Source organism: Podarcis liolepis, assembly GCF_965112155.1.
Source record: "Podarcis liolepis genome assembly, chromosome: 5".
NCBI classification, from domain to species: domain Eukaryota; kingdom Metazoa; phylum Chordata; class Lepidosauria; order Squamata; family Lacertidae; genus Podarcis; species Podarcis liolepis.
Genome location: NC_139556.1, coordinates 53,690,609 through 53,717,768, shown reverse-complemented (window position 1 = coordinate 53,717,768; position 27,160 = coordinate 53,690,609). Strand labels below are relative to the sequence as shown.

At 39.4% G+C, this 27,160-nt stretch overlaps 2 protein-coding genes across 4 annotated transcripts in view; one reads left to right on the top strand and one right to left on the bottom strand.

The window, feature by feature from the left end:
- Window positions 1-4,442: 4,442 nt before the first annotated feature.
- DCLRE1A (DNA cross-link repair 1A) lies at window positions 4,443-19,576 on the bottom strand. Its single transcript, XM_083504776.1, has 10 exons — window positions 19,492-19,576; window positions 16,952-17,727; window positions 13,605-15,134; window positions 12,186-12,319; window positions 11,076-11,194; window positions 10,770-10,913; window positions 9,385-9,530; window positions 8,124-8,278; window positions 6,891-7,032; window positions 4,443-5,452 (listed from the first exon to the last, which is right to left on the bottom strand). Exons 2-10 carry the CDS (start codon window positions 17,406-17,408, stop codon window positions 5,286-5,288), a joined length of 2,994 nt encoding a protein of 997 aa, XP_083360902.1. The 5' UTR covers window positions 17,409-17,727; window positions 19,492-19,576; the 3' UTR covers window positions 4,443-5,285.
- Window positions 19,577-19,997: 421 nt separating this feature from the next.
- Window positions 19,998-27,160, top strand: part of NHLRC2 (NHL repeat containing 2) — a 34,083-nt gene continuing 26,920 nt past the window's right edge. For 2 of the 3 annotated variants that reach the window (XR_014526631.1, XM_083504795.1), the window contains exons 1-2: window positions 19,998-20,195; window positions 22,593-22,745. Coding sequence is in view for 2 of the 3 variants with exons in the window: in XM_083504795.1 (XP_083360921.1) it covers window positions 20,030-20,195; window positions 22,593-22,745 (319 nt within the window). In the remaining variant the exon portion in view is untranslated. Of the gene's footprint in view, window positions 20,502-22,592; window positions 22,746-27,160 lie in introns of all 3 variants that reach the window. The other variant, XM_083504796.1, reaches the window with a different exon arrangement.

Below are 27,160 nucleotides of genomic sequence, written 5' to 3'. Positions count from 1 at the left end.
ACCCTTTTTGCTTGCCAGTGCTAATTGATCTTGCCATCCTGTCTCTGCACTCTCACTTGAACCTCATATTCACACCTTGAACAAATAAACAAATAGGTTGACGTGAATTAAGGGCTTGCTATTTCTGTATGGTGGACCACTTGGTTGGTCATATGTCCTACTTTACAGAAGGCAGTCAGAAGACAACCCTCTATTTAAAGGCATCCTATCTTTGAAGGGCTATGCTCTCCAAAGTCCTGTTTAAAGATAAAGAACCATGAGAAGGGAGAGCAGAGACCTTGAAGCTGTCCATCAAGAGGTATCACCTGGACAGTAGTCTGGGCAGACACATATGTAACCATTTAATGCAAATCTGTGTCCTCTTTTGACCCCTGTTTGGTTATGTAGAAGTGACCACACAGGACTGCTGGGTTCCTCAAGGACTTATTTTCTAATTCGCAAAAGGCATTGCTGGTGCTAACTTATGAGATGAAATTACTACTACTGTTGGAAAGTAGCTCACAGCGGTGATAATTGTGACATTATCTTTGATCCTACTCCCTTTTTCTGTCATTTCTGGGAAGTAGTAATTGAAAAATGAGCCTTTGAGTGGTGTACATTTTAATGTCTGGGACGCAAAGGACTCTCTGCCGCTTTGCAAAACCTCTCTAAGCCCTGCAGTATATAGTAGGGAGATATTTCCCCACATTTAATTCTGTTTTACATAAGGGTTTATTTTAGGTTTTTGTTTGTGCCAGTTTCTATCAGCTCAATGATACCACAGCTCATGCAGATCTGACAGAGTGGAAAAGTTCGGCTGGTGCCAAGGTACTCATCAGAGAGACTCGATAAGAAGATGGCATTGTATAATGATGGTTAAAGGACCAAAGACATGAGAAGCAGAAAAGGCATTTCAGGTCACTTCAACTGTCCCATTGCCATTAGAGGAGCATGCAGTGGGTTTTTTCAGTGCAACTCACTGAAATGTTTCAGACATTAAAGCATCTTCCAGATCTATTCCAAAAGCTATTCTGCTCTCAAAATCACCCCCTACCATTTTTACAACAAAGTCAACTTTTCTGTGGCTAGAACCTAGATTGGTTAACTGTACTTTCTTCCAAAATGCTAAAATGGTAAGAAATGTATAACTTCTGTTTAAAAAGTTGGTCTGCTGGAGGAAGTTACAAGGAAACTATATTAACCATGTTACACACTCTGATTGCTTTGTCAATGCAATTATTAGTTTATGACTTTAGTAAACCAGTGCAATTGCTGTTATATTCAACTATGTTACATTCCTATAAGTTGCTTCATTTTCCGTTCGATTTTAAAACGTCATTATCTTCTATATGTCTTAATTGAAGCATAGCACACCAATAAACAGATATTTTTTTTAAATCACTGCTTGTGCTTTACTCTCTGCCTCACTGGGTTTCTACTGAACAAATTTGAATCCTGACTCTAGGACCAAATTTGTGTTGGTTTTCTGGCCAGGAATGGGCAAGGTATGGTTAGCCTTCCATGATTAACACCTCACTTCTTAACATGTTAATCAACCTTCAGTACATTTAATATGAATCAATGTAAAATTTTACTTTTATCTTGTTTATGTTGTAATGATGTAATGTAATGTTATGTAAAGTAATTTTCTTAATAACAAAGAACATACGTAACTTGGGAGCAGGAGGAGGGAACTAAGTTGAGACAGTTTGAAAGCACCTTCTGTTCCCATCATGTATGTCTATTTTTTCACATCAGAACTGGGTGGATAAGGATTGGCTTGATCAGGATATTTGGAAGTTCTTAGAATTCAAAAAAAAATTAATAAAAGTCACTGCTGTTGCCAAGGAATAGGATCACCCAAAATTCATACAGCCTTAAAATCATTAAGGTGAAAGATAGCATTTGAATCTCAACTTTATCCACTCTAGAATCTAGACATTTATAATGCATATTTATAGTCATGTTGGAGATTAATAGCATGTGAGTTTGAAAGAGATACTCTGGATTCACTGCAGTTTAGACAGCCCATTGAGTCTGTTGCTGAAGTTACCTGTCAGCCAAAAATTTGTCTCTTGGAAATGCAGGATGTTTACTTAAGTTACATAAAGGACCGTGTCCTTCTGCCAATTAACCTTTTGGCAGCTCTTTCTGGGCCTAAAGAAAAAGTATATTTCTGCTTCAAGTTTCAGACAAAAAGCAGATGAACAGTAAATATACCAGGGAGTAGCACATATTCCACATAATTTTTTTAATCCGTCTGTAATGTTCTGATGTCAGATGGAAGTGATTGTCTGCAGGTTCCAAAGAATATATTGGACAAAATGGAGTGTTGGTTTACCTTTTTAGTGGGTCACAAAATCACTTGTCTACTCCATATTGATCCAAAAATAGCAATCACATGTTGTTTCTGTATTTCAGGCCAAGCGAAAGGCAAATGGCGCCCTGTCTTTTCCAAAACATCTGGAGGGCGCCATCTTGTTTTCCCTTGATATAGGTGCTTAGTATAGCTGCCATATTGATTTTACTGAAAAGGAGACGATATTCCTATTTTGTAGTTCCCATTTAATTTGGGACTTCTGCAATTTCCAACAATAAAAAGAAAATGAGCTTATGATATCTGGGTTTGAGGATTGAAGAAAATATTGGTTTATAGAAAGAACTGTTAGATGTTATTTTGGAGTGGGTGTTTTGAATAATTTTCAAATAATGAAGAATTGGAAGTTTTCTTTCTTTTTCTCTCCTTTTGGTTTATGTTTTTATTTAGATTAGTTTATCTCTTACAAAAAGATATTTGGTATTACCTTTGTATATTTTCTTTCAGACTTTATATTCTCTCCCTTCCTCTATAATTTTTATTAATTTCAATTGGGAATTTTGCTTCACAACCCCCAACCCAGCTCCTTCCCTTGATCAAGAAACCACCAAAGGCACCAACCAGACAGAAGTAGAAAAAAGTAGAATCTCTTATTACTAAGTGGTTTTCCATAGCTTTTTGCAACTCCAGTTCTGTAATCTATGTACCCATTTCCATTATTAATCATTTTACTTTGTCAGTTCCAGTTGAATGAAGATAAATAATGTCATTCTGAGTTTAAGATCATAATAGTAATTTTTTCCACCAGAATGTGGCCAAGTTATAAAGAAGTGGGATGCTGTTGAGCATGAAATGTTGATGATGTGCTGAAAAGCTGTAGTCAATGAACACAAAACCATGGCAAGGATACAAGTACAGGGATGGGAACAGGCATAAGACTCGTGCACAGGCATGTTTGGAACATCACGCTCAAACCAGAACACTTTACTGACAAAGGGGAAATCTAGGTAGAAACCACTCCCTCCTGACTTGGTGAGTAGATAACCACTGTTGGAATCACGCTTTAATCAAGATCAAATTAATTGGCTAAAAAATGACGTGGTCATGCTGACTCCGGCCAATCACAACAAGAGTTTTCCAAGATTTCCCAGTGTCTAGACAGCTGCTTTTGTGGCTTGTTCATTCTCGGCAGCACAATCCTTTCAAAACTCAGCAAGATGGAAAAGGCTTTCTCCTCTTGCAATACTGAATAAGATGCGAGCAAGTGTAATTAGTCTCCCTCCTGCTGAATTTTGTTATCTAACTACATGCTAGTGCAGTTAAATGTGTTTGTCATTAAGGCTGACTGTCCCCATTTCAAAACGAATTCTTTGCATAGCTATACCAACCATCCCTCAAGTACAAGGATGTCAGCAATCACAGAGGTGACAAAAGTTTGATAGCTTAAGTGACACATTTAAAAATTAAATAAGTTACGAGGTGATGGTAGCATACACTTAAGTAAAAGTTCCCAAATGTGGAAATGCTTAAAAAACAAAAAAAGCCAATCATGTCATTAAACTGGCCTCCACACCAGAGAACTGGAGGTAGCCAACAGAGGGCAGGAGTCACCTAAGGAAGCCCTGTGTAAGGACTTCTACTTGTGCAATGGTGCAGAAGATAAAAGGGCAAACATAAAGATCAAAAGGCAAATGCTTACTCACACAACTTATAAATAATTTATGGGATCTGGTGTAACAAAATATGGTGATGGCTACTGGTTTAAAAAGGAATTAAGTAACCTGCTATTAGTCACAATAACTAAATGGGCTATAACAGGGATGGGGAATCGCGGCCCTTCCAGATGTTGTTGGGTTCCAACATCTGTTGGCTCCAGTCTGCATGGCCAATGGTCAGGGATGATGGGAGTTGTAATCTAGAAACTTCTGGCTCCCTGCTCCTGGATTGAGGGACCCTTGATCCAATCCCACAAGGCTCTCCTTATGTTCTTAACGCACATAGAACTGTAAGATCAGGATATAAACAGAACTGAAGCATCTCTTCAATGGAACGTATGAGACAGAAGTTGCTCCAATGCCATGGGAACCTTCAGTGCATCATATTAGTTATTTCAAAACCTCCATGCAAAATATAAATAAAGCATAAATATATTTAGGTCGTTTATTAAAAATGTATTTCTTTTATAAAAATGTGTAAAATATTCTCATTCATACATTTTCCTTGACATTAATTGTTCTACTCCATACCTGTGCGGAGCGTGATTTAAACTCTGCAAATAAGTTACAAAATTAGTGTTAAGACTCCTACTTCTGAGATGCTAATTGCTATGCAGATTCATACTACCATCTTGCAGGACAACTTGGATCCATATAATATATTTTTGACTGTCGGGGGGGGGGGGGAGAGACATGACCTAGATGTTAGTCCACCAAATTCATCATATAAAAATGGTTGTTCAGAAGACTCTTGGTCATGAAAATTTCAGGAACCCCCCCCCCCCCCGCTTAAACAATTTAAGACTGGCAAGGCTGCCAACTGTCTTAGAAACAAAAACCTTAAATTTGGATGCTTGTCACTTAACATGTGGTGAGACCACAAAGCAAGTAGCATGAAATCCCGCAGTAAAATATTTGCATACTTGTTTGTCCCCCTGGGACCCAAATAGATACTTCAAGTATGACAGGGATTTATCAGTAGCCATCACTTTCTTACCTATCAGGAGGGATTTGTCTATGCCATCTAAGGAGCCTGGACTTGTAATAGAGGTGCTTAACATTTTGCATTTCTTTAAAGTGCTTTTCAGGGCATACCTCAGTTGACAAAGTTTCTACCAGTTACAGCTACAGATAACAAACTGTATCTTTATAATTAGCAAATGAAGGAATCCATCACTGTATTATTGCTTCTGCAAAGGTCAGAGCCAAAGAAAAGGACAGAAAAAAACAGAAAGGGAATGTAAGGCATACAGCTGCAAACTCCACTCTTCTTCCTAGTTCCATCCTGCAGCCTCCATCTTCCAGGCTCTGAAATGCTTCTCCATTTCATTTCTGGCTTTCCAGTTTCCCACATTTACAGTAGGGATAATTTTCTGAGGTTTCAACCACTGAATGAAGCGTTTCATTTCGAGGAAGCTGCTGTGCTCACTGTAAGGTATTCCTGCAAATGAAACAACACAGAACGAATTTAGCCAATGTGTTTAGCACAATGGACTTGTATAAAATAGCATTTGTTTATTTAATAATTAAGTTTATATCCCGCCCTTCGTCCCAAAGGAGTCCAGGGTGGCAAACAAGTTATGAAACTATAAAAACATTTTTTAAACATCTTAAAAACAATTCCAGTACAGATGCAGACTGAGAAAGATCTCGACTTAAAAGGCTTATTGAAAGAGGGAGGTGCCAAAAAGTCAACAGAGACGGTGCCTGTCTAATATTCAATGGGAGGGAATTCCAAAAGGTAGATGTCATGAAAGGCCCAAAGTCTACACACTGCAGAAAAGACCTCCTGATAAGATAGTATATGCAGGAGAACTTTACCTGCGGAGTGCAGTGATCAGTTGGGTGTATAACGGATGATACAACCTTTCATCCCTGGAAAAGACCCTGATGCTGGGAAAGATGGAGGGCACAAGGAGAAGGGGACGACAGAGGACGAGATGGTTGGACAGTGTTTTCGAAGCTACGAACATGCGTTTGACCAAACTGCGGGAGGCAGTGGAAGACAGGAGTGCCTGGCGTGCTCTGGTCCATGGGGTCACGAAGAGTCGGACACGACTAAACGACTAAACAACAACATTCAAGTATCCTGATCCCAAGCTGTATATCAGGCTTTATAGACCAAAAGCAGCACCTTGAACTTAGCCCAGTAAGTAATTGGTAGCCAGTGCAATTCTTTCAACATAGAGGTAGCCTGCTAGTGAAATCCTCCCTCAATGGGCAGTTCAGCTGCTACATTTTGCATCAGCTGCAGCTTCTGAACCAACCTCAAGAGCAGTCCCACAGAAAGCACACCACAGCAATCTTGTCTGGAGGTTACCAGCACATGACTATCCTGGTACTCCTAGCCACTGAGGTCACCTGGCTCTCTAGTGACAAAGATGGATTCAGGAGACCCCCCAGACTATAAACCTGCTCTTTCAGAGAGAATACTGCCCTATCCAGAACAGACTGACCATTTATCTGGACTCGAGATCACCCACCCACAGGGCCTTTGTCTTGCCAGCATTCAGGCTCAGTTTATTGGCCCTCATGCAGTCCATCACCAAGTCCAGGCACTGGTCCAGGGCTTCCAGATGTTCAGCGCCATTAAACATTTCCAATGTCCAATGGTCAGGGTTGATGGGAGTTGTAGTCCAGCAATTCCTGGAGGGTCACAGCTTTCCCAAAGTTGGTAACAACAAGCTGTATCCACAGTTGCTGTCTACAAGTCCATAGGAGCAGGACCAACGATAGTTAACAATGAAGTATGATGTTCATTAATAAATAATTTCATTTCTGTTAAGGTACATCCATTACCCACAAGAAGAAATAATACAGTATGTGAAAAGGCTATCAGAAAAGAAATAAACATAGTAAAACATTTGAAATTATGTTACCATATATGGTGATATTTCCTTTGGTCTGAGGTTTAATATCACTCAAAGAGCCACACCCGTCTGAATAAGTCCACCCAGTGGGTTTAAAAGCCAAAATTTGATCAAAATTATCAGAGAATTTGTTCAGGTGATTCTTCAAATTCTGTTGATAGAAAAGAACAGTTGGTTATTAAGGATTTAAAACATTCATTGCAAAAAAAAATTGATAGTCTTCTGATCAAAGCAAAACAGACTACAGATGGCAAGAGTTCTCAGAGTCTTGTCAAATAATCAAATTAGATAAGAATGGAAGCTGTAGCATTTTATAGACTTTCAGTGTCCATTCTGTCAACAGCGAATGCCAATTAGTAGTAGAAAAAACATTCACTTAATTTACATAATATGTAGCAACAAAATTTGAAATTTCCACTTGTCAGATTGGTAAAAAATAAATATATCTGACATAGACTAAGGATTCTCAATGGAGACTTTATACTAGTCAAACACTAAAAAGTGAAAATGATGAAATTTTTTAGCATAGACTTTGTTTTCGTCCATGGAAAACATAATAAACTTAGTGTTGATTTAAAAGATAATCAATGCTTTTTATGTCAAGATCTGTTTCAAGTATGTTCAGTCATTGTACAAAGAGCATCCATTTGAAAATACCTGGTAGATTAGTATTCAGAAAATTGTATGAAATCAGAAGCAGGAAAAGAAACACCAACAAATAAATGCAGGCAAGAAAGTAAAGGGAAATTAGATTCTACAAATACATAAAATAGAAAGCAAAGACTAGCAGTGACACAGACCAAATCAAACACAATTTGAATATAAGTTATTAAGTCAGAAATGTCTATATAAAGAACAAAATGGAAAATGAACTATGTATACTCTTTAGTAAGGAAATAAAAGCACAGCCACTAGAAATAACTTTAAGGCAACTGCACAGGTGTCTGTGGTGCTGAACAGCTGGACTCTCAAATGTTTAACAATTTCACACACACCCCAACAAAAAAATTAGGCTGCTAAAATGAAGAAAACTTGGGAGAAAACCAGGATTGGGTATATGTGTGAAAGGACTGGCACTGTTCAGTTCTGGCACTGAAAATAAACTCTTAGATTGAGAGGTACCGAGAGGTGGTTTGTTCCTTAATTTTAATTATGATGTTAGGAACAAGATGACCGACTTCTGTCTCTCCCCACCAATTTAAGCTTAGCCAGATGAGTACAAGTGACAGTTTTAATACTTACCTTAAAATTAATTTGCATCATGGGTAGAAGGTGAAGCAAAGTGTTATTCCAGTCCAGGGTGATGAGGGAATTGATTGTTGCTGATTCCAGGCACTGCAGTGTTTTGTATTTGTCTTGGGACATGCTCACTCTTGAACCTAGAACTTCAGCAATAGCTACAGAAAGGGGAGGAAGGATTACGACATGATGGAAACAGAAGTGGGCAAGGAAAATAAAATTTCAGTGTTTAAAAAAATCAGTTTAATGCTCAGTTACCATCACAGAGGCATGTCCAAGGTTGTTTTTTTTAAACCAAGTCACTTCTGCTTTTGGCTTGTGGCAGATTAAAAACTGGAAGACACCAGGTAATCCAATAGTGTTTACGATAAAGACTCATAGGGAATTGGCCTAAGTCAGAAAAACATGCCTACCAGCTTCTCTCACTGTCTGCCATCCTGCTTTAAAGAAGTGCATTTTTTATAAACATTGACCAAGTCTGATTTTTACATGCTTGAGTCTTTATATTAATGTACTTTTGTGGTTTACCTAGAAGTAATAGCTACAGTGGTTAAAGGTTCTTATTCATGGAAATGAAGGAATATTTCATTTAGGAACAGGCAGCCTGTACGTGTTGCTTTAAAGGAGAAGGACAACCCTTTTGTGGTGGCCCCCCCTTGGTAGTAACCCAGTGGCACCCACTAATTCCTTTCAAAAAGAACCATCAAAAGCAGTATCTGTTGTCTGATTAAAAACATTCAGCTAATAGGTCTGTACAATTTAGAAGGGTAGTGATTTAAGCATAGGCCATGAAAGGTTTGAAGCGGTTGAAAGATTTGCTTAGTTACAAGTGGGTGGTGGGTGGATTTCAGGAAGCGTTGACATGCACGCTTCAACTGTTTCCAATTTGGCATGGAAATAAATTACATTGCATTTGAAAAGTTAATGCACATACCAAGAAGCTGAGGTTAAAAGTTTAAAAAATGCATTACATTTACAGGACTATTAATACAGCTAGAGTGTTTTAAAATTGCAGCATTACTAAAAGGGGCAGCCATCAGCAAACGGTTCATGTCATAGACTATTTCTTCTCTGTGCACCATGCCAAGAGGCCTATTGTGCTCCGAATTTAAGTACTTTTACAGAAATGCTGTAATGCTTAAAAAAACACAACCATGTTATTGGTAGAAGTTTCAGAATAGATTCCATTGAATGTTCTTCCCTAAGAAAATATTAACTCTTAAAAAGGATCTTTGCAATTCTTGTGGAATGTTCACTCACATACCTAGAAAGATCTTTTCTTTTCCAACAGAATATGTGCCACAAACAACCAAAGTCCGTGGGTTTAAAGTCACTGTCTCAAAGGCCACATTGACAGCAAATTGAATCACTTCTTGCTGGGAAGGGAAAGTGTATTCAGGACTACAGTATCTAAGAAAAGCAAAGAGAAGACATATTTTAAAAATCACATTGCTTTGTCAGTTGGCCTACACCAGATATAGCAATGAAAGATCAAGCTCTACAGAGATATAACAATGACTAACTTAGCAGAAGCAGCATATTGGAAGTTACAATGGTGTGCTGAGACAGACAGCAGTTCCTGGGATATGTAATTCACCATCAGTGCAAAGGACAACTTAGTACATTAGATTTCAGCTAAATAGTAGAAGGATCTTCCACACTGAAAGGGCCATTTAACAGTGGAATAGAATGCCTCGGAAAATAGTGGGTTCTTCTTTGATAGAGGTATTTACCTATTAGGGATGTTTTAGTTGGATCCTATCTTGTAAAACCCACATCAATTATGGGGTTGGAGCAGATAATCTCTAACATTCTATGATCTGCCTGAGTTGTTAGAACCTGGTCCCCAGCTCTCCGGCATATACTGCACAGTAGAGTGGTTATACTGCACTGCTGGGAGAAGGGGAGAGAGCAGTGGGCAGGGTGCATCTGTGAGAGAGAAAGTTCCTGACCCAAAAAAGGAGACTTGGAAGTTCGTGCAAATGCTGTCCTTCTTTCAGGCTAGGTGCCCATTGCCAAGGAGACTCTTAATAGTGGCAGAAGCACCTGCACCTGATGCAGGAGATAAAATGTCTCCTTTGAAAGCTCTCACCATAAACTACATTGTTATGAGTTCCTCTACATCACAATGTATATGGGAGAAGGTACACTGGGCTTTTCCAAGACTGTAAAAGTTACTTTTCACTGGCCAAAGTCAAGTCCGTAGGTTTTGGCTAAAGGTTCTATACTTGTTTCTAGGGAACTATCCTCTCAAAATCCAGGTTCAAAGGTGGATTCCCAACAATGATGTCTGCTATGGTGTTTCCAACTGCTACGCTTCCCAGAGTGAATAGAAGAGGCAAAGAACCATGTAAGTAACAATTGTTCATATCTCAGTTTAATAAACCAGTGTGTAATCGTCCAAACTGGCTCAAGGTAGTCTAGACCAGTGTTTCCCAACCTTGGGCCTCCAGCTGTTTTCGAACTACAATGCCCATCATCCCTGACCACTGGTCTTGCTAGCTAGGGATGATGGGAGTTGTAGTCCAAAAACAGCTGGAGGCCCAAGGTTGGAAAACACTGCTCTAGACTAAGCAGGTTGTGGTGTTTTTTGGTTTTTGGTTTTTTTACATAGCAAGGATAAGAGCATATCACTGAAATGCAACTTACGTTGTATCTAAGTAGACAGTGTGAACTTTCTGACCGACAAGAAAAGGGCAGCGCTCCATAGAAGGATCTGCCCTGAAGTCTCCCGTGTGTAACATATTAGTCCCATTCGGAAATAGGAATAGGATCATTGCAGCACCAGGACAACTGCCGGAGAAGAGAAGGGGGAAGAAGAGAAAGACATTCCATTTTTTATTTGGGATCCACATGGTTTTGAACATGAACTACAGTTTTTGAAAGCAGGTCTCTACTTAAGTCCATCATTTTAACTCCTTTTGTATTGACCTTGCTTCTGTCAAAGATACCTACTGATTAGCATCGAGCAACACCACTTTGATGCCATCTATTATGCATTCGCTATTCATTGGCAGGACATGGATGTACTGTTCTTGCACTCGAAGTTTGCTCTTCACCAGATTTCCAGTTATCTGAACAACAGAAAGTGTTTAACATCACTATGTTTCTGTTTTATCAATTAATCAAGATTTCGCTTGTAGCTGACGCAAAAAAAAACAACCACCCAAATGAACCATCTACTACTTTAGATGACACAGAGGAAGAGGAGCTCAAGGCTTCTGAAGCCCACTAAATAACAAGGCTTGCTACAGTAACTGTGACTGATTTCCAAAATATCACCATTTACGAACAAATAGTTGCATGAAAATACAGGAAAATAATGTCAGAATATCTGGCAGAATATTTCTTTAGAACTCTATTCCGGTTAAACTACTCACCCCACTACCCCATGGTTTTTTTGTTCTTGTTATTTTCTTTCTTTCTCTGTTTCTGTCTGTCTGTCTCTTTCCCTATTTTCTTCTTTATATATTACAGAATAGGAAAATTGATGTGTGTGCAATTGTAAAATGTCTAGTATGTAATTTTAAAGAAACAGAGCATGATACACATCAGTGACCTGAGGCGAGGGAATTGGTGGAGACAAACTTATTGATATAGGTCATCTATCGCCAGTTTTATAATTCAGAATGGAGAAAGAGATTCTTCTCCTGTAAATAGCTCAACTCCGCCTCCTTTTCAATAATAAATAACAGATAAGCTCTTTCCAAACATGTATCTTACAGGCTTGGAGCACTGGTATTGATTTTTGTCTCCTCCGCACTAGAGACTCTTGAACATTGTGATTTTGGCATGTGCTCTGTTCGCTTCAATATTACAACTTACAGTTCTGCAAAAAGGACAGTAGTGGCAAGGATGACTTTAAAAAACTAAGTGAAGGTCAGGTTAGCTATTCTAGAAGCTCCTGACCACCATTTGTGCTAACCCAAGAAAGATAAATCCCAGAAGTAAATGACAGTTTTATTCAAGTCAGCTTTAAAATTAAATGTACCAGCTGTGCATGAGTAACATTTGCATAGATGGCATAAATCTTATTGTACACATCACCCTTGAGCCCAAACCTACCTTATTGCAATATATTGGGAATGTAAACTTTTTAGTTAGGCCACCATAATGATCAGAATGGAAGTGTGTAAGAAAATAAGCCTTGCATCCTTCAATTTCTCCATACTGGAATGCATCTACTACAAAACCTGTACCTGTAACAAATTAATACAAGAACAGCCAATCAGCTAACGTACACTGGAATTGCCAAGGTCAACAACTACCACTAGCAATTTTAAAAGTGAAAATAAAGGGAAGGGTTTAAGTGACACAAGACAAAGAGGTTAACTGCCAGAGCAAATATAATCTGTACCAGGTCTCTCAACACATCTTGTGTATTTATTAATTTTTTACATTTTTGATCAAAGTCCCTCTCTTTCTTGGCCAGTCATCGCAAAACACCACAAACTTCCATATGAAAACTTTTAAACAATTAAATATGCAAATACACACAGTTAGAATAATTTAACCTACTTAATTATTTTAGCACAGAATCCCAGATTGCCTGTGCATAGGGTTCAAGAGCCACAGAGGTGGTGAACATCAGAAATATTGGTTGGAAATTCAGGAGACTGCAACCTGAAAGAGCAAGGACTAAGAAAACTCAAGGGATGCATAGAATGGTTTCCAGTTCTGGGTGTAATACCCAGGAAATTTAACATTGTTCAGCATGAAATGCAGCCCATGAAGCATTTCAAATAAGCAATCTTGAAAAAGTGAGTTGCTACATTCTTTTGTGGGTTAGTGTAATTCAACATACTATGGCTGCAATCCTGTGCACACTTATCTGGGAATACCATGGGACTTACTTCTGAGTAAAACTATACATGCTTGTAAGAGCTTTGAGGCTGCAATTCTATGCATAATTACTTGGGAGTAAGCCCCATGAAATCAGTAAGGCTTATTTCCAAAGAAATATGCACAGGATGAGGCTCCATGAACAATTTATCAAATGTGTAGTAGAAGAGAAAGAAATTTCATATGAAAGGATCAATTTCATAGAAAGCTTTAAATAATATATGAAAAATGTTACAGAATTTAGTGAGCTTCAGATTTAGAAACATAATTAAATGTTAATAGCACTTATTTTCCTAAATACTCTTTTTAAAAAATTAAGAGTATTTAGTCCTATTCTTCAAGAAAATAAAGTAACTCTTATTACTATTACTACTGTATAGTTTCGCACTTCTCCACAAAATAAGGTTTTTAATGGGAACTCATAGCAATGCTCACTCTTTTACTTATATTTTGGTGATTGTTAAAGGCTCCCTCCCATCTTAAGAGCAGAACTGTGGTCTTCAAAAAGAGACGAAGAAGTGCTTCAAAGAGGAATTTCACTTAGCACAAAAGATGAAAAGAAGTTTTATACTTAAGGAGAAGACAGAGCAGCAACACAATGGAAGGAGAATTACAGTTCTAAAACAAAATAGAGCCTGCTACCTGGTATCTTCTTATAGAAGGGACACTGTTTTTTTCTTGTTCCCTCTTCAGCAGGACAGGACTCCCTAAACCTCTTTGTCCACCTTTTCTGTCCACCAGATGTTGGATCGGCAGAGATGACATTTTTGCTTGAACTTTCTCTGATAGTATCAGACTCTCCCACTGATCCTTCGGCTTTCCTCTTTCGAGATCCGGGCCGCCTTCCTGCAGCAGCCAGTGGACTCAAAGCCTGTGTACTTTCACAGAGATTTTTCTTTTGGTTACTCTCCATTTTGGCTTTCGGTTGCAACCCAAAGAAAACACCAATATCCATTTGTTTTAGTTCCTTGGCAGGAGTGGTTTTGACTTCAGCATTAGCAGCAGAAACATATGGCAGTGCTTTAGAGACTGTGCTTGGGAAAACAGGCATAGCTATGTTATTACAAAGCCTTCCCACTTTTTCTGATACTGAATATGAATTGTTATGAGCCAACCTGCTTCTACATATGCCAGTAACACTTTTACCTTCAGTAACTAAGCTACTACTGGGTTCTTCCACAGTATCTCTTAGGCCAGGTAGAGGAGAGTTCGTACCGTCTTCTCTAAATTCTGAAAGCAATGTGCCCTTAGCAGAATCTGTAGAGGCCCAATTAGAGTAATCAGAGTTGCCCCACCCACTTTCACCTGCATTAAAAGCTGAAGCAGTCAATTTTAGCTCCTCAGGTTTCTCCAGAGTTTTTTTATATTCAACAGGGGGAGTGGGTGCTTCTGTGGGATGTTTCAACTGATCCAAAATACTTGCTGAACTGCAAACTTTGCTAAGCATGCCACTTTGAGAGAGAGTCTTACAAACGCCATCCAGACTTTGGAAAGCATTTAATGTTTTGCAGGATTCACTGCTTACTGTAAAATTATGCTCTATTTTAACACTGTTGTGTTCCTGGTCACTTAGTTGTGAAGCAGTTAGTGGCTTATTAAAACTTCCAATCCTTCCACTTTTGTCTTCTAGGCTCCCAAAATCAAATAGCCTTTTTCTAAAACGTTCTACCTCTATGTTCTCCTCGTCATCTGTTTCTATAGAGTCTTCCCCATCTGTGTTAAGTGGAGAGTAGGAAATATCACAGTCACTTAGGTCAGCTTCTGAGATTACCGTACTTCGTTGGTAAGAGCCACTGTCCAGATCTTCACCACTTTCAGTTTCTTGATAAAGAGAACCACAGCACTCGGACAGCTTTACTTCATCTGTACGCTGTGTACTGTGTTCAGATTCTTTAACATTTTCTGTAATGTTTGTAGCTTTTGGCAGCAGAAAGCACTGTCTTGGAGGTTTTCCCACACTCTGGGAGTATTTCAGATCCTGCAACACCCCATCGCTGAAGGCACTGCAGTTGATGGATGAAGCAGTACCAAGACTAAATAAATCATCTTCTATGTTAGATGAGGAAAATTCAGCAATATATTCCCCTGCTCTGCTTGCAGCAAGAAGGGTGTGGCTATAACGTTTGTAATGAGAAGGAATAGTTGAAGTACACAGAAGACCATCAGGACACTCTAAGAAAAGAAACAAAAACATGTTGGGAGTGGAAGAAAACAAAATGTGTTTTGAGTACAACTGTATACTTACAGAACAACATGGTTCCCAAAAGGTTTACTTAAAAACCACAAAAAATATATAACAATTGTCAACCTTCTGTACATTAGTGTTATAGTTTCAGATTTAGTAAATGTATGAAAGATGTTAGTTCACTGTAACGCCTGATGTCATATGACAGCACCACTTGAAAGAAGAGAGCCTTTAATTTCAAAGAGGACGTTTCAGCATGCATGAAAATATACAAGCAAGTCCTGCCTATTCTGAATTAAAGGCAATACATTCTTCCCTTCTTACACAGAAACAAAGTTACTTGGAAATGAATTGTCTCACATCCAAATAACTGTTGTTAGAACAGCATGCAATGTCTTGACTGAAAACTTTTCAACTATCTGAAAACAAAATAACAACATGTAACGTTGTGATCTGCTTCCTTAGGCAGAAACAAGTATGGTAACATTAATGCCCTTAAGATAAGGACCTCAAAAGATAACACAAGGCACAGGCTGGCACTTTAGCTTTGTAAAATTGTGTATGTAAAACCTAGCATTTCAGGCAACATTTAAGTTAGACAACATTTAAGTTGGACGCAATATTTATTTTATACTATGGGAGCAACTGTGGAAAGTAAATATAAGATTTACAGCATGCTATACGTTAAGAGAGAACTTTATGAGGGTGGTATCGAAGACAATGACCAATTAGCAAAAATGTAAAAATCAATAAAGGGCAACTTTTGGAAGTGTAAAACAACATGTGGTGGTTGTGTAGCATAATTAAAAAGCATTGGGAAATGATTTATATTGAACTTTTAAAAATGTTTTTAAAATCTTTTGCTAAAAACCCAGAAGCAATATTGCTGGGGTTAATAACAACAGCAGTTTACAATACAGTAAAGAAATAAAGTTGTTTTAATATGCTACAATGGTCAGCCATGTATTATTAGCACAGAAATGGAAAACAGATAAAAGTGCCAACAAAAGAAGACTGGCATATTAAACTGTTAGAACATCTGGAGTTAGCAAGGATGACCACTAGAATAAGAAACCAAAATGATGAAAGATATAAAGAGGACTGAATACTATTTATAGAATATATGGGAAAGTAGTATAAGTAAACAATTTACTTAGCAGGATGGTAAAATTTTCAGCAGAGTAAGAAATAAATAAAGTATATAAAATGGTTGTGAAAGACGGGATGAACTTAGAAAACACAAGGAAAAGAGGGGTTAAAAGGAACCATGGAAAGAGATGATAGGAAGTCAAGAAATGTTTTCTGGTTTTTTGTTGATTCTTTGAAAGGAAAGATTTTTCTTGTTGTATCAATTTTATTCATGTTTTGTTAATGTAGAATGTTATCAGAAAAACAAAAAACCTAGCATTTTGAATTCTGTTTGCATTATGTATTTAAGACTATATCTTGCCACTGGCCCAGAACCTGTAATTCAGAACTGCAAGATTTTGTTCTCTGAAATCAGATAAACATTTTTACATTATGAAATAATGCTAACTTTCCCCGTTATTTCAATTTTCAACCTGACGTACGTTTTTGGAAGTTTGTTTCAACTTTGAAAAAGGGCTACTATTATTTTTACATGTCATCCTACAGCCTGCTGCAGAAATTTAAGTAAATGTTTCCCTCACATGGAGGTAAGTGATAGAAAAGGCTTCACCTGCAAAGTTTCCAAATTTTGGACTCCTGTTAAAGGCAAAAGAACACACACAAACACAGTAGCAAATATATTTGAAAGACACCTTCTCCCCAACCATGGCTGTACCTTTTTCAGCAGTTCTTGAGCCATCTAAACATTCTGTCACATGCCAATGAGGTGTTTGGATCAACAACAAAGAAAACGGCATCTGGCAACTTGGGCAATGCCCTTCATAAACTGGACGAGCTTTTGAAGGGGTTTGCTTCTTGCAGTTTTTCTTTTGCTTTGATGATGTCAATGAGATACCTTCATGTGACTGTGTAGCAGGGTCATCATTAGGAACACCGACACATAGATCTGGTTTTAAAGGTGTTTGGCTACTTCTTTGCCTTGGTCCCTGCTTTGTCATCTTCGAAGTCTGTTTTTCTTCTGATGTTTTCCTATTGCCATGTCTTTGTGACTTTCCACCATTTGCTTTATGTACATTTGTACAGACAGCTTCTGAATTCTGGTCTACTGACTTTAGCTTCCTAATAGATTTGTACTCCCAAATGTCTTCCTCCAACAGGCTAACTTCAGACATGACAGCTCAACAACATACAAAATATCTTCTTCAGATTTAATAGTATTGTAGCATTTTAAAATATGTGTATTGTTTTCTTCTACTACACTGGATTTTATCTCCTTGTTGTATATGACAAAGATAACCAAACACAATTTGAAAAAGCTCAGGTTAGGTTTAGTTCAATAAATTACATTTAAACATGAAACTAAAGTGCACTTAGAATAGTAGAAAGTCTCTCTCTTCTATCTGTGAGGTAAGTCATAATCTCAGTTTATCGGACGTTTGCTTAGGGTACCCTGGAACAGTACAATTGACTTCTTTGTTTCCCTCTATGATTCTGAAATAAAGAACAACAAGAAGAGGCAAAATTATGCCTAGTCCCTCACTTAACACAGTACAACATATCCTGAGAAATGGCCATGTTATGTCTAAATCAGCAAAACCAACTGTCTTTTGGCTATTTAAAGTTCAATAACTGAAAATTAGAGTTAACTTTAGCATGAAATTGCTGGATTATAATTTATCAGGCAATTTCATTCCATATTCATTGAGACCAGGGATTTTATAGATGTTAAATTAGCACTGCAAAACTAAGAATTATTACTGCTGTGACTGATTATTCTGGCTACTGAGTATACGTTTTGAGTTGTGAATAAAAATTGCTGTGGCAACCTTAACCCAGCTAACTGTCAAGAAACTCAAAACCTGTTCAGTAAAAAATAGGTACAACACTTCAATCTACCTGCAGTTTGAAGCATACTATCTGCATACATATCCTATGGAGAACAACAAATCTTGCATCAAAATGAACATGTTTAGGATCAGCATGTGAATTTCAGAACGACCCCACATTTTCAGCTGCATGTTTGCAAATCTCATTGTGTTAAACAGAACAATTAAACTAATTTTCAATAAAAATGTACATTTATTCCTTTCTATCCCTTTGGAAAACAAGTAAAGGTAAAGGGACCCTGACCATTAAGTCCAGTCGTGTTCGACTCTGGGGTTGCGGCGCTCATCTCGCTTTACTGGCCAAGGGAGCCGGCGTTTGTCTGCAGACAGCTTCCAGGTCATGTGGCCAGCATGGCTAAGCCACTTCTGGCGAACCAGAGCAGCGCACGGAAACGCCATTTACCTTCCTGCCAGAGCGAAACCTTTTTATCTACTTGCACTTTGACGTGCTTTTGAACTGCTAGGTTGGCAGGAGTTGGGACCGAGCAACGGGAGCTTACCCTGTCGCAGGGATTTGAACCGCCAACCTTCTGATTGGCAAGCCCTAAGCTCTGGGGTTTAGACCACAGCTCCACCCACCCCCACTTGGAAAATAGGTATTCATAATCAAATGTTTCGACCTCATTGTGAGCTTCTATTTACAGCGTTTTGCAGGCAGGGGCTTGTTTTAAGCACAATACACCACCACCAAAGAGGGAAGAGAGCTCACGGTACTTATTACATCTCATTCTGTATCTGTCCATCACAACTGAAAATTTGACAGGGCACCAGCTTTGAAGGCTGACTCTAAAAAGACAGTAGCCTAAACAGAAGATAGGATTTTTCTTCTTCCTTTCTCCATTCAAGGGTTGTTGCTGTTGTTTTATTCTGTTTGGCTTCAAGCCCTGGCCCAACAAAAAGAATCTCACGGTGTCAGCAGATCAAAGTGCGTGCACATTAACACGCCTAAAAGAATTATGGGCACTGTAGTTTGCTAAGGGCTGCGGGAAATCATTACTAGGCGAGGGGTGAATTACAGCACCCAGAATTCTTTGAGGCGGGGGAAATGTGCTTTGAGTGTGTACTCAGCACAACTCTGTTTCCCAAGGCAGAATTATGCAAATTAACTCGACTGCATATGTGCCCCTGTTTTACACGTAAAGGGGAGGGGGAAGAAACCCCCTGACATCTACTCAGTCAGACGAAGCAGCAGTGGCAAGCGCCGCCCTTGGCTTTTGGACTCCCTAGTAAGCCATGAATGACCTCTTCTCAAGGGACACGATTCTGACTCAGCTCAGCACCTGGCGCACCAGAAAACAGTGCAGGATACTGCCCTCCCTCGCCTTCTCACACCAAGCAAACAGCCCCCCACCTCCGTCCTCACTCACACGTTTGACAGCAGCGCCGAAGGCAAGCCTCCCATTCTTTCCTTCCTGGTCAGCTTTTGCCGCCTCTCTCGCGCCGCCTGCTTTTGCTTCTGGAAAGTAACGCCGTTTACCGCCCTGCGCTTTCGCCAATGTCCACCCCCGGCATTCTGCTTGCTTTTAAAGAAATTGACAACACCACCCTCTTATTTCCTTCAACTTTTTTTTTAAAATAAAAATAAAAAAAATTGTTCCTTTTAGCAAGTGTGTCCATTTTTCTTTCTTTCTTCCGAATCGACTGACTTGGAAATATGATGACCGTGTATTTCTTGTCGAATATGCGATTTGGGATGCTTTTTTGGAAATACAAAAGGGGAAAACAAAAACCATTTAGTCCGAAATACCGATTTATTTTTTTGTTACCACGTCCCTATTTCCCCCGCCACGGTAGGACGTGTGATGGCGATTTGCTCCACTGACCAGAGAGCAGTTTCTCGAAAGTGCTGAAAGCGAAAGCGAAGAGCAGTAAACAGCGTCCTCCCGGGAGGGAGTTAGAGAGGCAAGATGGCGGCCGGCGGGGGCTTGGCCGGCCTTCTGCCCGCGCAGAGCCAGCTGGACTGCGCGCTGGAGGAAGCGACGACGGCTCAGGAGAAGGAGAACCTGGTATATCAGCACCTGCGGAAGGTGGACACCTGGGAGCAGGATTTGAAAGTCCCCGAGTTCGGAGCAGGTGAGCTTTGAGGATTGGACGAGAAGGACCTCTGCCAAAAGCCCAGCGCTGAGACGCCGCCTTTCCGCGCATCCTCAAGCTCTCGCAGCGCGAATTGGTGTTCCTCCTGTCGTCCCTTTCCGCTCATCGTCTCTTTCTTTCTGGGTGCTGGAAACTAGATGTTGCAAACGACGCTTGCAATGGATTTTCTTTTTAATGCAATGGGTTTTTGCAATCTTGAAACTTAAGAGAACTCTTTTGCATTCTTCTCCCCGCCAGTTTTTCTCCTCTCTTCAGAAATGAAAGGGGACACAGGCACCTGCATTGGTAATAGCTACATAGAAAAGAGAGTTGCATGCAGAAGTGGAAAAGAGTTGCACCTGCAAAATTATTCTGGGTCTCTCTTACATCTTTAAAAAATAATCCAGAATTAAACGGATAGTCCTGGCTCCCATCACATTCACTTTAAACTCTTTCTTTGGTCGCAAGCAATGTTAAGCAACACATTCCAGATTAAAAATAATAGTATCAGTGTTGACAACTCCCTTTTCCTCCACCCTTTCAGCAAATACATAAGGTACAAGTGGGAACTGTAATCTCAGTAGCTGATGCTTAGATCCAGGGGCAGTAATTATGTTGTATTTGTTCACTATCTTGGGAAACAAAGCTGCAACTCCATTCATGTTTACTACAAAGTTATTTTTTAACTTGTACTTACTCCGAATCATTGGATATTTGGCTGCCCGATGCCTGAGATCAGATAGCTCAGTTGGTTAGAGCATGGTGCTGATAAGACAATGGTTGCAGGTTCGATCCCTGTATGGGACAGCTGCATTGTAGGGGGTTGGACTAGATGATCCTCAGGGTCCCTTCCAATTCTATGATTCTATAAAAAAGCAATGACTACTATAATAATAATAATAATAATAATAATAATAATAATAATAATAATTTATTTATACCCCGCCCATCTGGCTGGGCCTCCCCAGCCACTCTGGTCGGCTTCCAAAAGAATATTAAAATACTATAATACATCAAACATTAAAAGCTTCCCGAAACAGGGCTGCCTTCAGATGTCTTCTAAAAGCCTGGTTGTTCTCTTTGACATCTGATGGGAGGGCGTTCCACAGGGCTGGTGCCACTACTGAGAAGGCCCTCTGCCTGGTTCCCTGTAACTTGGCTTCTCGCAGTGAGGGAATCGCCAGAAGGCCCTCGGTGCTGGACCTCAGTGTCTGGGTAGAATGATGGGGGTGGAGACGCTCCTTCAGATATACTGGACCAAGGCCGTTTAGGGCTTTAAAGGTCAGCACCAACACTTTGAATTGTGCTCGGAAACGTACTACCTTGCTGCATGCAGAGTTCTGCCCCATGCACAGTTGAAATGCAATATGTGTCTATTCAGAAGAGGCAGTGCAATCCCAACCCTCACATCTGTGTTGGAGGGGGTTTGGACAAAGGTGGATTTAGGGGAGTGAAGCCAATTCATCCACACTGGAGACTGAGCCAAGAGGGTACACTGCAACAATGATGATGGGGGGGGGGGAGATTTTGGTGTCGCAAAGGACCACTGAAATTTGAAAGCCCAAACTCAGTCACTGGTTTGGTTGAAGTGTCCCTGCACACAGTCCTGCCTGCCTCTGCTGGTAGGTTAGCACCACCAGTGAGGATCACCCCAGTGCATCCACCCATATGACAGGTGAAAGCTACCACCAGTGGAACTCATTGAAGTGAGGCTAGGCGGGCACTACAATGTGGTGGTTGGATAAGTAGCAGATGCAAGTTGTTCTTTGTTTCAGACTTCGACACTGGTATTACATCCCACTAATTTATTGGTTCAAACTACTTCAGATTACCTGTTATTTCAACAAAGTAATAATGCCAACTAACTGTGCTTAATTGTATATATATAGAGAGAGAACTATTCCACAAGAAAGATGGGTAAAAAATCCAACCGACCATTATTATTTCACCTTGCAAAGAATAGTAACTGCCAACTACTTTTCCTTATGAGTTAAAATTGCCAGTTATGAAGGTGGATGCTTAAGAATTAGCTCCACTTCAAGTTAGTGTATGGTTATATATCATATATGTCAACATCAAAATTGAATAATATTATTTTGTTGTCAAAAAGATTCTTTAACAAAATGAAAAATACGGTACTTTTGGATGTGTGGCTGTTTGTTTTTGAAAGTTAGCATGCCTGAATGTGAAATAGGGTAGTTTTCCAGTTTTATGTTAGGTTGGTTATCTTGGGAGTCCTGAAAAAATACGGATTATGAAATATTAAGTAGATGTATGTATGGAAAGTTTTCTTTTTAATTTGAATGTAGCAGTAGTCATCTGCTATTTTTGAATTTGCATAGTTCCTTGCACTTTTGCTTCTTGAAAGTAATGGAGTTATTTGCCCTCTGATTTCAGATTTACAATGGCTGAATACAGAAGAATCACTGTCTCTGTACAAAGACCTTTGTGGCAAAGTGGTGGTGTTAGATTTCTTCACTTACTGTTGCATCAATTGTATTCACATACTGCCTGATCTCCATGAGTTAGAGCAGAAGTACTCTGTGAAAGGTATCAACAAGTCTTATTTTTTTTCTGGATGACCCTGTAAATCTTTTATAGCATTTGATCTGAATAAATTCAGTAGCTCTCATAGGCATTGTCAGAAATTAATTTAAACACTTTCTTTTAATGAATGTATTTTCATGTATTCTGCTATCCTGTTCCAAGTAATGTCCTGCTGTATATTTGTCATTATAGAAGAAACATTTTTAAAATTTTGTAATGAAAAAGCTGATCTGATCACAAATACCCTGGAGTCTCCAGAACCTTTGGCTCTGTTCCTTCCTGTTTGAATTTTGGATGCAATCGTATGCATGCTTATTAGGGAATAGCAGCAATTAAAAACAAACTTATGTCACTGTAGGTGCCAATCTCCTCCTACCACCTACCAAATGGGCAGGCAGTTGGCCCGCTGGTGAGGATCAGCATAAAACATTTAAATGGGGCATTCCAGAGGCAGGGTGAGCCAATCTCAGATCCACTGGATCTCAAAACAGTCTCACTTGCATCAGCATTGAGTCCAAACCAGAGCTGGCTAAGGAATCAAGCCCAATTATACTTGCTTCCTTCTGCAGTAGCTGTTGTGAATGACCAGGCTGCAGATGCCATGGTTTCTCTGCTCCTCTGCAAAGCCCCACTGTCAGGGAGTGGGGAGTGGGGTTCATAGCTGTCAACCTTTCCCTTTTCTTGCGAGGAATCCTATTTGGAATAAGGGAATTTCCCTTAAAAAAAGGAAAAACGTTGACAGCTATGGTGGGGTTGGATTGCAACCTAAACCCTACTGAAATCATTGGCACTCACATACATAAGACTGCACTGTAAATAATTTAAAGAGACTACAGTCATACCTCGGGATAAATACGCTTTTTGGATTGTGCTCCGCGATGACCCGGAAGTAACAGAGCACGTTACTTCTGGGTTTCGCCGCTCACACATACGCAGACGGTCAAAATGACGACACGCGTATGCGCGGAAACGGCGAAACGCGACCCGCACAGACGCACAGTTGCGTGTTACGTTTACTTCAAGATGCGAACAGGTCTCCAGAACGGATCCTGTTCGCATCCCGAAGTACCACTGTACATTGTTCCTTTTTACTTGATGATCTTCCATTTAGTGATCATCAACCTATGCTTTGACTGGTTTTACCCCAATAAGTAAGCATATTCTGGCACTGCTCATAGGTGGGGAAGCATAGTCCACTGCAGGGAAGTAGAACCTTTGAACTTGCTTGATGTGCCTGCTGGGCTGGGAATGATGGTGTTGGAATCTTAACAGCATCTGGGGTGCCACCTGTTCTGTAACCCTGATCTGGTTGTCAAAGGGTTTGTAACAGCACTGCTTGATTTGCAGCCAACGGGCTGAGATTGTGACTGATAGATTAGAAATCTTGATTCCGTCTACAATTTGCAATTTTGCATTCAGGTTCTGATGGTTGACATATAGTGCATCTTAGACAATGTTCCATAGGAAGGATTCTAGGTACACACATTAATGTACATTCTTGGGTACAGTTTACTGGAATCCCAACTGCACTTTACGGAGAATGACCTAGTTAATGTTATCATGCCTTTCTTCATAAAACATAGTTTGTGAAGCCAGGAATAAGTGTTGTGGCCAAGCTCTCCTCCTTTGCCCCTCTCTCATTGTGTCCTGACTTCAGCATGAATATCCTGGATTGTATTAAGTGAAGGTTTCCTGTTATGTGCAAACTGAGGTATGCTAGCTTGATATATATTGCTTAACAAACCAGGAAAATGGCTAGAATCTTCCTTCATGGTTTTATCCTAGTTGATAAACCAGAGCTCTCCATTTTGGACATAAAGACCCAGTAGCTTGCTACATTTCTAGTCAACAAATTCTATTGTTGATTTGGAGAAGAAAACATTCTCACACTGACAGAATTATCCCCTCAGTGCTATGTTAAATACAACCCAATATATTTAAGTGTGAAATTGTTACTGCATAGTATATAATTGGCATGTTGCATGAACCTTAGTGTCTTACTTAAGCAAACTATAACTACAAATTTCTAGTTTGCAAAATTAATCATTTTTTTCTGGAATACATATCTTAATTTTAGAATTCTAGCATAAACTCTTGCTATTCTGATGTGCATATTTTATATTATTGTGCTACAGATATTCTCTTGCAAGTAGCTGTTTTAGAACAAAAGTCCATTATTATATTTACGTGATAGGAGATTGTAAACCCAATGAGTTATTATGTGACATTGTCAAGGTCATCACATTTTTTTAATTAACGTGTACATCTGGAATTTTGTAGGTGTATTTTAGAACATGAATTGTTGCCAGTTAGCATGTTTATCAGATATGTTCTTGCTCTTATCATTGCTAGTGCTATTTCTGCATCCAGTGTGGCATTCACAAGGTTATTTTAAGCCCTAATGCACATTCATTTCACATCAACAGTTTAGAAATGGCCTGTTGGATTACTGTATGAGGAAGTGCTTCTTGACAGAAATACTTTGGTAGAAGGCCAGTTTGCTGCTATTGTGTAATCTTTTCAGTGCAGATTGAATCCAACTGCATCCTCACAAAGTAGAATTTTACATTTGATATATTTGGAAAGGACCCCAATAGTCATCTAGACCAACCCTCCGCAATGCAGGAATCTCAACTAGAGCATATATGTTGATATAAGTGTTCTCAAATCTGAATTACTTTTTCCCTAAATTACTGAGACTGATGTTTGATTTGGAATTAAATAAATGAAACACAAGTTTGAAGTGCTAGGATCAAGGTGCTGGTGTGCATTTCTGTTTTGACTACTGTATATCTGATCTGTAGAGATTTTGTAGGTTTGGTATCTTTTCTTTTTCTGTTAAAGCCTTCGTGGACATGTTGTCTATTCCTTATTTAAAAAACTGATCCTATGCATGCATACTCAGCACTAAGGACTTCAGTGCGCATAGGACTATAGCTTTTGTATACTTTATAAGCAGGAGACAAAACAATTATTAAGATACATCTTGCTTGTGAGTGCAGGCCAAGTTGTATTCATCTGCCATATCACTAGGTCTAGGTAGTGGAACAGGAAGGAATAGTAGAGATCTGGGAACTCTAGTCTGCGCACTAAATCTGTACCTCATTTTCGGTTCCATTTTTTATTCCAGAGGCAGAGCAATGTTATTTAGAATCTCCATTGCAGAACTTGTCCTGAAGTCATGAGCATGTCTTCAGAGCCTGACAACAAGCTGCCAGGTTTTGTAAGGATTACATCGTGCACTTATTCTTACTAAATCCCTAGCTCAGAATTTAAACATTGATTCCAAGCTTGGATGAAAGAGTACTGGACTACATCCAAGATGGAAATGTTTTGCTATCCTATTTCAGACCCTATTGAAAGCAAAAGGGGTGCAGTTGAATTCAATATCAATAAGAAATTAAAGTTCTCTGTTCCACTTGCTATGTAATTAAATGCAGTGCAGTTTGAAGAGTTGGAATTGTTTATCTTATGTGTGGGAAGAGGCCTTGAAATTAGATAGCTATCACCTTCCACAGGGTTCTGTCTGTTAACAGAGCAGACTGCTAGAATCTTATTTATGGTAATGTTCTGTCAACACTACATAACAGAAGGGTAGGGGAAATTCTTGTGAGATTTTCTGTTTTAAGGAGCTGGAAGGGTGATATAACTATTTTTTAATAAATTAGCTGTCGTTAGAATGTTGAAATAATTATTTTTCTTTTGGGAAGGGAAGGGCAGATTGGTTAAATCTTTGAAACATTGATATCATTTGCTTGCAGATGGAGGGCTGGGTGGAAGTGTTTTTTTTATCCTTCTTAAATTTGCAGCACTATTCACTGATAAGACATTACTAGTGGTGTATTAGGGACTCGGGTGGCGCTGTGGGTTAAACCACAGAGCCTAGGGCTTGCCAATCAGAAGGTTGGCGGTTCAAATCCCTGCGGCGGGGTGAGCTCCCGTTGCTCAGTCCCTGCTCCTGCCAACCTAGCAGTTCAAAAGCACGAAGTGCAAGTAGATAAATAGGTACCGCTCCGGCGGGAAAGTAAACAGCGTTTCCGTGCACTGCTCTGGTTTTGCCAGAAGCAGCTTAGTCATGCTGGCCACATGACCCGGATACAAGCTTTACACTGGCTCCCTCGGCCAGTAAAGAAAGATGAGCGCCGCAATCCCAGAGTCATTCTTGACTGGACCTAACGGTCAGGGGTCTCTTTACCTAGTGGTATGTTTGCTCATTAACGTTTAACAGTGCCAGTTTTTTCATACCATTTTTCAATACTTATGAAATGAGTTCAAGGTTACTATCATGTTTAAGCTGTTAGAGTAATTTAAGACTGATGATGCCACAGTTGATTGGACAGTATATTTTTTTTATAAAAGTAACAATTCAATCCTAACCATGTCTATTCACATAGAAGTCCTACTACATTCATTGGGGC

What these genes read in the sequence shown, in the direction of transcription:
- DCLRE1A (XM_083504776.1), bottom strand. Translation starts at nt 17,408, where the DNA reads ATGTCTGAAGTTAGCCTGTTGGAGGAAGACATTTGGGAGTACAAATCT. An exon ending in CTCAAGAACTGCTGAAAAAG is followed by an intron (nt 15,135 to 16,951) that starts GTACAGCCATGG and finishes TTCTTTTCTTAG; the next exon opens with AGTGTCCTGATGGTCTTCTG. An exon ending in AGGAAATATCACCATATATG is followed by an intron (nt 5,453 to 6,890) that starts GTAACATAATTT and finishes TTTCATTTGCAG; the next exon opens with GAATACCTTACAGTGAGCAC.